This window comes from Larus michahellis, chromosome 8 (assembly GCF_964199755.1).
Source record: "Larus michahellis chromosome 8, bLarMic1.1, whole genome shotgun sequence".
Classification (NCBI taxonomy): Eukaryota; Metazoa; Chordata; class Aves; order Charadriiformes; family Laridae; genus Larus; species Larus michahellis.
The window spans coordinates 14,755,836-14,770,313 of NC_133903.1; the positions used below are offsets into that span (position 1 = coordinate 14,755,836).

The 14,478-nt window shown below is 35.0% G+C and overlaps 1 protein-coding gene across 50 annotated transcripts in view; it reads right to left on the reverse strand.

Annotated features, from left to right (window-relative positions):
• Positions 1-14,478, reverse strand: part of RBFOX1 (RNA binding fox-1 homolog 1) — a 910,365-nt gene that overhangs the window by 26,886 nt on the left and 869,001 nt on the right. For 42 of the 50 annotated variants that reach the window (XM_074599130.1, XM_074599135.1, XM_074599147.1 and 39 more), the window contains 2 exons: positions 13,863-13,902; positions 5,491-5,555 (listed from right to left, as the gene is read on the reverse strand). In XM_074599130.1, coding sequence (XP_074455231.1) covers positions 5,491-5,555; positions 13,863-13,902 — 105 coding nt within the window. The remainder of the gene's footprint in view (positions 1-5,490; positions 5,556-13,862; positions 13,903-14,478) is intronic. The other 8 variants (XM_074599146.1, XM_074599156.1, XM_074599134.1 and 5 more) reach the window with 1 other exon arrangement.

Sequence of the window (14,478 nt, forward strand, 5' to 3'; positions counted from 1 at the left end):
TACAAGCCTAATAGGTAGATGCCCAAATCCATTACCTCCCTAACAGCAAAGTGAATGATTTGGTTTTTATTTGCAATACTAGGGAACAAGCAAGCTTTAGCTACCATACAGGATTATCCAAGAAAAAACTAAACCAGTCAAATGTCACCACATCAAACCTAAGTGTCTGAAGAATAAAAGTGTTAGATATATGCTATATTACTGCGGTTACAATAGCTAAACACAACCTTTGTACCTGGGTCAAGACACTAACTGATCCTTTTCATTCTCAAAATTAGAGCAGCTCAGGATACGGGCTATAGGATTCTTGCTTATTTATCATCTTGTCCCCCAAACTTCTCCATTTCTCAAGATTCAACTTGTATAGCAAAATTCAAAAAGGTTTGAAGGTTCCAGCTGGGAGTAGAAGAGCAAAATTATCGCTATATTCTACTCTTTTACCTTTTCCAACCCGCTTACTTTAGAAGTTAAAACAGTGTATAGAAGTTCTTTTTCCTAAATCTTAAAAAGTACCATCATGAAGTGAAGGAAGTACTACATTTTAAGATAATTTATCCTTCTATAAAATTATTTAATGGAAAATTAAATTCTAACTGAAGATGCTATTATATTTTATATGCTCTCAAAAATCTTAACTTTTAGTGTATATCACTAGTAAGATCCTCAATAAGAGAAAATAATTTGAATAAAACTATAGTGGTTTTCATTGTTTATTCACGAAATAGAATATCTTAAAGTCTACAATATACAAAAATATCACCTCTGTCTACAGAAGCTCACGTTTTATAGTTTGTGTATTTATATTTTTCATTCTAATATTTCTTTCTTTAATGAGCATGTTTCCAATTAAATCAAATCTGTACCTATTTTATTTTAGGATAATCTGACCACAAATATTAAGTATTACTCTCAACTACTTGCCCAAAGGGAACTGGAAAATATAATAAATTATATCTCTGCAGACACTAATACTTTGACAAAAATTAGTACTCCACATAGGCATGTTAAAAATGTGAACTATTAGAATATCAGGATTTTAATGGGAGGAAGATTTCAGATCTGGAAGATACACAACTTCCGTATGACAAAATAATCTCCTGCCTCAAATTTCATACAAAATCTTATGTATGAACACTGAACATGTAACACAAACTGATACTGAAAAAAAAAAATTTAAATATTTTATACTACAAAGTGTTACGTGCAACATATTTTGGAATATGCCTTATTTGCTTTTAAAAAAAGATTAGAAAAAAAAAAAAAAAAAGAAAGAGTTCAGCTTCCAGTGATGAGGAATCTAAACTAGACAACAAAGAAGTCAATGGGAATCTTCCCATTGTCTGTAGTGAGATTTAAATTTGACGCTGTATTAAAAAAAGGGAATTACGCTCAGAACAAATTACCTCTGTACATATGTATGTGTGTGCAGGTGCATGTGTGGGGGCGTCTGTGAGTGGGTGATGGATGGGGAATGTGTGTATATATATGTATACACAATCATACATATATAAACACACATAATTACCATTATTAAGTATAACAGGGTTAGCAAGCAGTACAAGTGAAATGACTGCCTTTCAGACAAGGCTAGTTTACTATTGTTGGGGTTTTGTTTTATTATACTACCATAGACACTTTCATAAATATTGCTGACAAAGCTAATATGCAAGAAAGGAACATTTTTCTTACTCCGATCGAAGATGCAATAATCAAATCATAAAACACAAAACCAATAGCCAATCAAGGTGAATAAGTCTGCCCATAGGCTTCATTCAAGCAAGCCATTCACTGAGCTATGTGATGGATCTGTCAAATCCAATACAGCATTACAGACATACTAGCAACATCAAGTGAACATGCAATGACAAAATGACAATACGCCCCACTGCCATGCTTTGACTTGTTCTACCTCATAAATATAAAACTTGATGACTTTGCCAGTTTCTCTGACTTCAGACTTGGACAGAAATCTAACAGCTATAGTTTTATTTATATTTTTAAAACATTACGTGAAAGCTGAATAAAAGCTGCGCAAACATTTATTAACATCTGATTTAGTGTATTTTGCATATCCTTACAATTATTTTTTCCAAACATTCTCGGTTTAAAGAGTTTGGTAGGCAGAGCTCCAGAATGGTGAAGAACACATATAGACCAGTAGGTCCCCTTTTAGCAGTTATATGAATCGGGAAATTTATCAGAAATATTTTAAATATTCAAAAGTCAAATATGATCTTTTTGATTCACCTCTGCAAAGGGCTTCAAATCTTAAAGTACAATTTAGTATGATGACAGACCACACAGTATAAAAATCCAATTCTAAAATTTTTTGAAGTTATATTCAGTGATTATATTGCTTCATAAATAAAACAAAATGTACTATTTTGTTTGTTTTGTTGTTTTTGTTTTGCAATTCTAAGAAATGACGGGAGAAATCTGCAAGGTCTACCTCCATTGTGAAATTGTTTTTAGGAGTACATGATTCATCTTTACAAATACCTAGGGGTTTCTGTTGATTTGTTTCATGAGATTTCCTTGCTGCCCGATTCTCCCCTATATATCTATTCTTTGCCTATTTCCAGCAATATTTCCAGCTGTGACAAACAAGGATACCACTGCATTTCTGCACAATAGAGCTCTCTTACAGTGATCATTATCCATTGACTTGGTTATTGATTCCAGAGTCCCAAATCTTTCTGTTAACCTTTATTTTTAATTTACAAAAAGATGTCTCCAATCTAAAGATTTCCTCTTTCCATCTCCTGACTTAAGAAGCATGTCAACTATGGAACATTGTCATTCATCATGTATATGAGCTGTGATCAAAAAAATAAAGTTTTGGGTTGTTTTTTTTTTTCATTAATATGAAGGAATATTTCCATGATATGTCACTGCTTAGTACAATAGTACATACTCACTGGTCCTCACTTCATTTTTCTGGGCATTGTTTATACATTAACAGTATTTTTCATGTGTAATTAAATTAAATAGGGGCTCAAATCAACAGTAAATAAGAGTAGTGTATAAGGAGATGTGGAATCTTCAGTATTGTCAGAGGACAGCAGATGATTACTACACTGAGAAGAAAAGATACAAGCATTGTACTGAACTATATTTCAGCACTTTCAATATTAGTAATTCATAAAAGTTGCTAAATTAAATTCATTAAAAAATGGATGAAAACTTAATCAAATTAAGCAAACTGTAGTTGTGAGTAATCGGAGGTATCCATGTTTGCACATAGTTTCCCATATGCAAAGAAATGTTTGAGCAGATTGTTATTTGTTTTATTCTCTATTCTAGTTTTGGGATTCTCCCATAAAGAAATTCAGTTACAGTATTTGTAATTAAGACAAGAAACCATATTCATTTGGGGAAAGCAGACTGAAGATGAGGGTTAACCACATTTAAAAAGAGAAGCTAAATTAAAAAAAAAATCCCAAAAATATAAAATTCACTTAAGATATTTAAAATTATGCAAGCAAAGACAGGTTATTACAATTCTAATTATAGACAAAGCGTATCTGAAAATTAGACATTTTAAAGAGAAAATAATTAAGGGTTGTAACAACTGCATTACTACTGATGCCATCTCAAGCTTCCTTTGCAGTATTTAAGAGCGCTCTCTTCTTAGACGAATCGTTTACTTTTTTGTCAGCATAACTCTTAGTGATGTTGACTCTCTACCCATAGCAGAACATGCCACCGACTAATGTGTTATCTTACAGCATTTGATTTTTTTTTTTTATGAGAAGGTACATTAATTCATAATTAAAGCATTTAAAAAGTCATCTTGATATTGTTCAGTTTCTCTATGTAACGTATAGGTTTTCAGAAATTCATTTATTCATAGGAATAAACACCCTATAAAATGATCCAGGGACACTTGAATGATATCTGGCAAAAAATGACTAATCACAGGAGGTTATTTCTAATCTTGTCCTTTCGGTTTAGTAAGTTTTTAGAAGCAGGAATTGTTTTGCGTTAAAAGCTCACAGAAAAATACTAGAGCTGCGACATGCTAACACACCTTTGTGGAAATGAAATGAAACTACTGAGTAGCACTTCACCTTTGTAGGTTACCCTAAGTAGAAACAGTACATCGGGAACAAAGTGCATACAGCACGTATCTAGTTGATATTACTGATCAAAATTAATAGAAAGTAACTTGCTTACCTGTCTGACACAGCATGCCTCAGCCATACATGCAAATTATTTTATTCACATAACTTTAAAAAATATATCTTCATTACCCAGAATAAGCACTTAAAAGGCAAATATGCATGCATAGCATTGTAACATTCATACCATGGTACTTTGTTCTAAAAATACAGAATCCATGAACAGCACTTCAATCTAAGAAATAGTTCACTGAAATTTCTTAATCTGTTGATTTCATTAAGAAACAGAAACATTTAAAACAATGTCTAATTTAGCATCTAAAGAAATTTTTCAATACGTATTCAAGACTTCAGAAATTATCTTCTGTGATTCCAAGGGAAAATTTTCTTATGTCAGGAATTGAGAAGTGTGACCTTACTTCTCGCTGCTATTGTCAAGCAAAATATACGCATGTATCTGTCTTTCACAATATACATCCTCCCTTCATGACTGTACATTAGTACTCGACAAATGTTAAAGATAGCACAGATTTTGTTAAGGGTACAGTTTATGAAGAAAACATAGGATATTCTTTCTTTTCTTTACAAAAGGATGTCCACACACTGCAAAGACTTAATTTTATGCAATTTGACAAAATCCTGTTCCTACTGAAGTCAAAAGCAATTTAGGCATTGACTTCAAAGGGCTCCCAATTTTCATCTTGCAAGAGGACACGTTAATTTATGTGACATCACTTTTAGTTTATAGAAGTTAAGTCTTTGCATGTTTCTCTTATGCAGATTTTAATAATCTTTTATTCCTGGTATTATTTCCACCAAATGTGTTTCATTTTGAGGATAAAAATACAGAGCAAAAGAAGAATAACTGAATTTTTTCCAGTATTGCAAAAAATCAAATGCCTGGAAAGAAAGCAAATGGAAAAAATATTGTTTTGCCTTGGCTAGTTCAAGCTTAGACACAGTTCATTCTCAATTTCCACCGACTAAAACAATGTCAATGAGAATTGAGGGCACTCAATAGGTTCAGGTTCTAAATCAACTGAAATAATACTCCTAAGACGAATAATGATCTTTAGTAGCAGACCATCATGAAGCTGTACATATATTTATCTACATTGTACAAGGGTCACAGACATTAACTGGATGATCTACAGCTTGGGAATGTGTACATCTCATGCCTGGTTCTCAATTAAGGCCTAAAATCTCTCAATTTACGGCTATTCATGGATTATAATAAAACAGCCTGCTTTGGATATCACAATTATCTGCAGAGCAACAAGACAGTTATGAGACTTCAACAAGGCAAATTTATAGAATCATCTTCAGCTTCCACTGGTCAAATATTTATTAGCAGTAAATGAGGTCTTACCTGTCACTGTAGGCAGCTGCAGTGGCAGTGGCAGGCTGGGCATACCGGTAGGCAGCATAACCACCCTGAAACACAAACTCACGCTCTAACTGGATTGCTACAGCACCTTAAAAAACATTTTGCAAAATTTAGCAACAACTGAAAGTGTGCTGCCATGCTGTACGTTCAGTCAAGGGGTTAAATACATAGGAAATATTTCAGTGAATCATTAAGCAAAATTTATGATTGTACTTGTTAAGATCTGTCCCAGAGATCAGGAGAAAGCAATGCACTGTATTCATCAACGTTTTCTTTACAAGACAACACTGTGTTCTTCCACAAGTTTTCAAGTAGCAGTTGTTCTTATGAACGAGGTGTATGTATATAAATAAAGCAATGTTGAACTCAAAAGAAAAATTCAGCTAATAATCAATTCTTTTTTGTACAAAATACGATTTATCATGTCTGGTTGATTAAACCTATGAATTTGTGCACTCAATTAACACTTAATGTTACATACGCTTCCAATTTATACATAAAATTATAATGAAGAAGCAAAATTCTCTTCTTCCATGAATTAACATTCAGTTGTATGTAACAGTAATTGCAGCTGTTCAATTAAGCAAACAGGACAAACAAACACACATTTGAAAGGAATTGTGTGCAGTGATGCATTGATTATCAAACTGTGAAAACAGCAGAGCTTCCTGTTCAATGGACCACGGTGTTATATCAACCATTTCAAAATGATCTCAGCATGCCAATTAACAAACAGAGGCCAGTCTCCACAGATAACACAAACACGATTTATGTCCCAATTAGAATTCACCACCCCATAATCCTCTGGGACAGGGGACTTTTGTATCGCCTTCCCCACCTTCCCCCACCTTAACAAAGAGTTGAATAAGAAAGTATCACATCACTCAGCTTTGAATAAAATTCACTCCTTTGCTAACACGTTTGCTTTAATGGATTGATTTTGTTTTGTTTTGTTTTGTTTTTGGAAGGCTGCATTCACGCAAGAGATGATGCTGAACGTGAAGAACAGGCTATGATGTGTCAACCTTTACTGTAACAGCTGTACATTTTTATTGCATGAACTTTTGTGGGGTATCTATTTTGATTCTACAAATAAAAATTCACTCCTTTCAGAAAAGCAATTTCAACGACTTTTACAAGCTATTTCCCCTTCTACTACTCTGCTTGGCGGAATCGCTTTCATCCCTAACACGCGTAAACCTTTCTTGGCTAGCAGATTTGAAGGAAGTTGGGTTTGGAAATCAATCATACAGCTGATAATGCCGCATCACCCTAAGAATAAACATATGTTTTACATACTCTGACAGCTCATTAGAAACTCCAGGCTTTGAATTGCCAACTCACTTGAGGAACATTCTATCGGATTTTTTTCCAGTGCTCACACAGCGAACAGTCCATTTACCTCCCCGCTCCCGGCCAGCTCCCTGCCAGCAGCAATTGTGTCACACAACCACGGGAGTACGGCAGGGGGGCTCAAAATACTACATACACTCTCTCTTTTCCAGCAAGTCGCTTCTCTGTGCAAGTGCAGAAGCACTGAGACGAAATACTTTCTCATTTTGGATCATTTGATTTTTTTATAAACCAATAGAAGGCTATTACTGTCAAAAATGTATCTCAGGCACATATTGCTTGCAGGTATGTGCATACAGGCAGTGAGATGTCAAATGATGTCACCAAGTGCAAACTGAGCCAGTAAACAGCGAGGCTGAGATGATAACGCAAGCCGCACGCTTGGTCTGGCTTCTGCTACCAGGAGAAAGGTGAGAGATTATACAAATTTATCTGGTCTCCCCTCCTGGTTTTTGAGTGCTAAATTTAGCACTTTCTTTTTCTTTACTTCTTTTTTTAATTTATTGTTTTTCCCCCCCCCCGAGTGCTGATACGAGGGAGTAGAAATGGTAAAAGTACAAAGAAGATATTAAACTTGTTTCCATGATCCAGTCCTGAACAGGTGCGGCAGCCAGCCAGCCGCTCTGCACTGGGGCATCACTCTGTTCGCCACACGTACGACTCTCTCGCTTGTCCTGTCGTCCGTTTCTAAACCCCCTATTTAAACACGAGAGCCACTTCATTTCACTCCAACTATGCTCAGGATGACTCCCACCGCGGTACAGAATTAAGAACGGGCCACCATGAGAAGCAGCAACGTTCCGGTGTTCTTAATCAGGCACAAAGGAGGCAGGCTGTTCGCATACTGGCTGGTCTTAAATCTGTGGATGGTAGGCTCTGTGGGGATTGTATCTCTTCCCTTTAGTTAAATATCACTAAAAATTGGTCAGTCTGTGAAGACAGACTCTTCCTTGCTCCCTAAATTTAAGAGTAACATTCCTTTTATGCTTACATTTTGATTTGCTTTCATCAAAGAACTGCTGCTGAAAAATGAAGCTCAACTCTGAACTTTATTAAGATGCTTTGGATTCAACAATCAGTATCACATTTGTGAGAGTCCTGGAAAGATGAGTCTAAAGCAACAGAATGGGATCAAAGTTATTGAATTTGCCTGAATTCTTTGGAGAACTAAAATGCAGGAATCATTTGGTTATCATAATTCCCTACCAGCCCATGTTATGATTTCATATTTTTAACATAAGCTGTCACATACTTACCCATAAAAACATTCTTAAGCAAATTATTTTTATGGGGTTTGTGTTCTGCAGTTTTGGTGTGCTACTGTTTTCTTATTGTTTTATTGCAATTACTTCAGATGATTTATCCTTGCAGCAACCTGACAGTACACTTTGTATTGGGAAACGGGATGGGAATCTGATTCAAACACCTCAACTCTAAACTTCTCTGACAAGTTCTACTTCAGAATTTTTCTCTAATTTTTAACTTGGCTGATATCTTAGATGAAGAATACCCTTGTAATATCCACTACATATACATCTCGGTAATATATTAAATATTTATGTTCATGCCTTCGACTATATTGCAAAATAAAATATTTAGAACAAAATTATGTAATAATTACATAACAATAAATAACACTTTTCAGTTCCTGTTTCAGAAATGTTTTAGCAATGCTTTTTCCCCCTCACTCTATACATTCAAACAGAGAATACCTGACTGTAATGCTGTAAATCATTATTTTGAAGATTCAGCTGAAATAATAAATTCAGCTAAAATAATGAAAAAATGTCTACTGCCTTATCTGTGCTCCCATATTTGCTACTTCCAAAACAACCATAACACAATGTTACAGCAGTTTAAGTTGTTTTAAAAAATTAATTACAGAGTCAATACACTCACAGTCCAAACATAGAAATATCTCTCACTGGCATAAAATACTGAACGGGACACTCACAACAGTAAGTGTTTTATTTCATGGGATATGAAGAATATCTGTGATTTTGCGATAGAATCTGGATAATAAAATGCAACTGGTAGACTATTCTTATCACTTATACACAGAGAATCCATTTTCTCACATAATTATTTATTAGTATGATTTTACAAGAGTCTACTTTCAGCATAATGAGTTTTTCCCATCAGTCAGTATGTCATACCTGTGGTAACTTATTGCCATACACATGCTCTTGCAATACTGCTCTATAAAGAAACAGAAATGTAATGATTTGAATGAGTAAGGAAAGAAGGACGGAAAGGAAGATTTAAGGAAGGAATTTAGACGAATTCCCCAAAGCCACTCATTACAATTTCCCTTTCAATGTCTTCTACATCTTTGCGGCTCAGGCAAATTGAAAAAGAGCAGTAGGATCCATCAAAGATCAGTAGCCAATTGTTACAGACAAATCTTAATCGATTTTAGAAAGAAATTGCAGATTTTTTAGATAACATACGATAAAATGGAAACGAAGAGAAAATCAAAGGCATGTGAATTTTTAAATAAACTCTGTATATCTGTAGTAAGAATAATTTCCACAAAAACAAGTCATACAAATGCACATCTGTAGATTATAAAACCATGTATCCACGTGTGCACCTCCTCCTAAAAATACCCAAACTGCTTTTTTTGTCTTGATCTCAGGTGTACTGGCAGTGTTTACTGTAGATACAGATAAACTAAGTGACTCTAAATGACGGGTATTTTTTTCATTAGTTTTTCCTATTACTAACATATTTAATATTCCATGTGAATGTTAGAATTATTTTCCCTCAATTTTTACTTTCTGTACTTCCTTTCACTCCAGGATCTCAAAGTATTTTGTGAACATCAATTACCCAAGGTACAAAACCTTCTCTGGTACTGAGAATTATACCTATTTTATTAGCTACAAATAGAGGAATAGGATAAAAAAAAAAGGCATGAATTATACCCGGCCCTGCAGAATATAGAATGTAGAAGTAGTCATTTCCTCTTCCTCTACTCGTGATGTTGAGGTTTAAATAGTATTTGTTCTGCTCATGGAATAAAACTTTGACTGGGAGAATTAAAAATAAAATATCCAACACCTGTTTGTGCTGGCTCAACTTCTGGAACAGGGTTATGAGAAAGGTTCATGTTATTTCTATATTGTGTTCCCAGAGATATCTGTCACCTCAGAGAAGCTCTTGGTAACATACCCAAACTGACACCACCTGTACTAACTGCAACCAAATGCAATCACCAGGACCGATCCAGCATTTTTTTGAATGTACTGTTTATATCACAAATAAAGATCAGAGAGGTAAAAAGACATTTCATCATGAGATCTCAAAACTTTTGAAATGGTATCATGGAGTGTTCCAGCACACAGAGCACCAGGAGGAACAACTCACTGCTCCTTGGGGATCCTTTTGGCCTTGGAAAACTCATTTCTCCACTTCTCCTTCTGCTTCTACAAGTCACAGGAAATGGCACATCCTTCCATTTACAAAACACAAAAATCTCTGGTACTTAAAAGACTGACTTCAGTGCTAACTACATATCCTTGCTTTTCACTTTAGAACAGCACTTTTCAGGGTGTCTGATTGCATCGCTGGACTCCTACCTAGTATCAAGGGAAAGTTGCTTAGATAATTATATCTGCTTTTTCCTTGGGAAATAAATACATGGTCCACCTTCAATACCAGCCTACCTTTGAGCTAAAGGTAATGGCAGTAGCTATTGATAATCTCATCCCATCATCTCAACCCCCCATCGGGGGGATCACAAAAGTACACCTTATTCTTGATCAGGAGCTCAGAAAAAAGATCTTAAACCTATGTACTTATATGTTGTCATGGACTCTCACCAGTTGCAGCATCACAGGTTCAGAATCCTGAGGAGAGGTCAGAAAATCTTGCCGTGAACAGTAATGTACATGGTAAAACCGTATTACCAAAGGAATTCTGAAGCTGGTGATGACAGAGTTTGGAAGTTTCTCCTATTTCTTTGCCTTCCCACACTTTAGGTGTGAATTGAAGACTGACATGTTCTGAAAGCATTCTTTATGACAACGCTAAAAAAAAAAACGGATTTAAGATAAAGCAGAGCAATAGTGTAGAGCTATTATTCTAACTGCATATTTCTGCGTCTGTTACTATTTTTGCTTCATTTTGTGGAGTGTATTTTCTTATTTTCACAGGTGTCAATCTTCATCTAGGAACTTCTAATATTTGCTGGCAGGCAACCTTAATTCTCTTTTAATGACTTTTTCTCTTAGTGAATCAATACTTAATTTTAAAAGGTCTTCCTTACTTCCTAATCATCTCCTTTATTTTTCCTACTCAAAGGCACATTTAAAAAGAAATTCAATAGCTCAGCTATTCCAGAAGCATTATTACATTGTATATAGAACTATATGAGATATAGAATATATTATATTACATCTTGAATCATGGCTGTTGATTTTTCATTTTGGGCTTCCCACTTATTTTTATATTCCTATTCTCTTCTATTCCTCTGGCCATTTGCTGTTCCTGGTTCACCCTGCAGTTTTCACCCAACCAGCATCTTTCTGCATCTGCCCTCCTTCCGTTCCACAAAATCTAGCCACCAAAGGCTATATTGATAGCTAGTTATGAAAAGACTGGCACCGCCCATATTACTGTTGATACTCAATGTAATCATATCAGAATGAAACCCACTTTGATATACTTGTTAATGCATATTTTTGGTCTGGCTTTTCAGTCCCGTGTTCCTTTTGTTTTGCTTTCCGTGGTATTTTTAAGGTTCTTTTCTCTCCAATCTACTATTAAAATCTATATTGTTTAATTTTTTTTCTCCTTTTTTTCACAAAGCATTTTTTCTTTCATAAAGCTTCAGCTCTGGACTTAAAATGAAAAGCCAAGTAGAACTATGTCATAATCAATTGGGATTTAATAAATAACTTGGTCCCCTGCAAACTGATACACTAAGAACTAATACACTGTGAATTGCAAGGTTTCTTTTGATTTATGCCAGTTCTCTCTATCTCTCTCTTCCCCCCCTGCAAAACATTTTATATGCAAGAAAGAACAAATGTGAATAAAAATGAATTATAAAATAAGAAGCTATGTACATCATAATTAAAAAAAAAAAAATCAAACAAATTTCCAGAAGGGTGTTTTAATTCTGTCAACTGCTGTAAAGGTAAACATTCTGCTGCATTAAGAGAACTAAGGAATGCAATCAGAAATACAAGGCTGCAACTGAGTGAAAACCAATGCATCAATATAGTTATTCCATTTTCTAACAGATGTGACTATTCCAGACAACAAAGCTGAGGCTAAGCTAGAAATTAGTAATTTCTTCGGTACTTTCCTCATTGAAATCACTTTCCAATTGGAAGCAAAATGTTGAAGTCTGTGAGAGGGTGTGAGGCCACCTAAAAATAATATTGTCAATCTCCAAAAGAGATATTCCTGTTTTTCAGCAGCAGCGGGTTCCAAAACTACGAACTGTTACATTAACTTTTAGTTCCCACATTAAGCAATCCTGAGAAAGATGTCGTGTTGCCTTTCAGATTTTCGGGTTGGTAAACTGAGCAAAATGGGTGTCGCATCCTTTGACAGTTTGAAGAAATATGAAAAGTGGAAACCACACTTGAAGAAATTCCGCACTGTACCATCTATCCTATATAGCTCAAAAATTCAGCAGCAGCATGTTTAGGTGAGATTAAAGCAGCATACTACACTTGAGTAAGCCTTTGGGTGATTCTCATGTGCTGTAAACAATATGTTACTGATAACATCCCTAAGTACATAGGGAGAGAATTTTAACCCATGCTAATTGATTTTAAATATATTTTTAATCTACACAAATTAATTTTCAGGTAAATATCAGCCTCTTTCTACCTCCCTCAGAAAAACAAAACCTACTTCATCCATAAATTCAAATTGTTTTCCTTCTTTATATAAACTTATTACAAAAGAAAAAAATCTGTTCCCTTGGCAATAGTTCTAAGAGAATGCTGATACTGAATACAAGGAACATATTCTAGCACCACCTATTGAATTTTTAATATCCATACCAATTTCAACTCATCCATCTCTTTGTATCTCAACAGAGAGAGCACAACAGAAGTACAAGTAGGTTAGAGAAAGTTGTCTGGTGAAATAAAGTAAGTTAGGACCAGATTGCTTTATCAAAAGACTAACAAATGCAAAAGGTTACTGGAATACCAGTAAAATATTTTACATCTACTCACAGGGTATAAAAACTAATTATTTTAAAAGAGCGAACTGAAACCTCTTGCATACTCAGATGTAAATAGCCTCTTTGTACACATTCAAGGTAAAAACTTCAGTATTGGTAAGAAACTTAAAAAAATATTATTTAAAAGGAAATCAGTGACCAACGAGGTGAAGTAGATAATGATGGATCCAGGGCTAAAAATCCTGCCTACAAATATAACCACTTCTTATATCATGAGCAGTCTCTACGCATTTAATTTAAATTGGAATAAGATTTTAAAAGAGCAGATGGAAGTCTACTCAGATGTCATACAATACACAGCCGTATCTTAAACTTTCTATGTAATTGAGCTCTACTATCACCATGCCACTTACATATACCCACTGTTGCCTGGATGTGGGAAAGCTATATTTCTCCATAAACTATTTTCATACTTCAGGTATTAATAATACTCAGCTTGCCTTGATTTTTAAAAATGAGCTTTTCGGGATTTGCAGAATGATGTTTCTGCTTTTTTTTATGTTTTCTTTGAACTTCAATTTTGAAGGGAGACACCCCTCCACACACGCACAGACATTTTTCACATCTTTTTGCATTCATTCAGCATTTGATTGAAGAGTTAATTCAGCTCCACTGAACAATGATAGATGTAATGAACAGAAAGGTCTTCCAATGTGAGAGATATTCTTCTCAATTCTTTCTGACAGGCAAGGGATGGTAAATAGACAAAACAGAGTCAAGCTAGGCAGCAAACTTGTAAAAAGAATGACTCTGGTAATGTACAAGGACAGCATGCACATCAATGAATACTTACATAAATGTCTGCACCATAAAATCCATCCTGGTATACAACACTGCAAGGATGCACACACAAAGAAAAACATCCATATTAGTGCATTTCCACATGCAAATGCCACCAACCCCTGCGCAGCGGAGGTTAGTCTTGTCACAAGAACAGAGGGAGGGGGGGAGGAAGGCACTCTTCACATTGGTTAAGGAGGTTGGTAGTAATTCTCAGAAGTGAAAACTCTACAGAATACAACATCTTACGAAGTATGCCAAATGCTTAGTCAAAGAGAGGCAAAGCATGGCAGGGTTGGAAAATAATTTTCATAAGATTTTGGTTTGGTTTTTTTTCTTTTCTTTAAGAAACCGCATATTGGCTGCATTTTTCCTTTAACAGTTTTCAGTGGGCCAATCCTACAAACAGTATTAATACATCAACAAAATGTTATCTCCTGAACTACCACTTTCTTGTCCTGCAATTATGTCAGCCCTCTGAAACAAAGCAGGAGTTGCATTACTTAGATGGAAAACAAAACACCGCATAAGTTTATACAATGAGAGAAATGTATGAAATAACTATACTGGCGGCATGCTACCCATCGGGTGGAATCTCAATACCTCAATGTACACGGAGATGAGAGTGT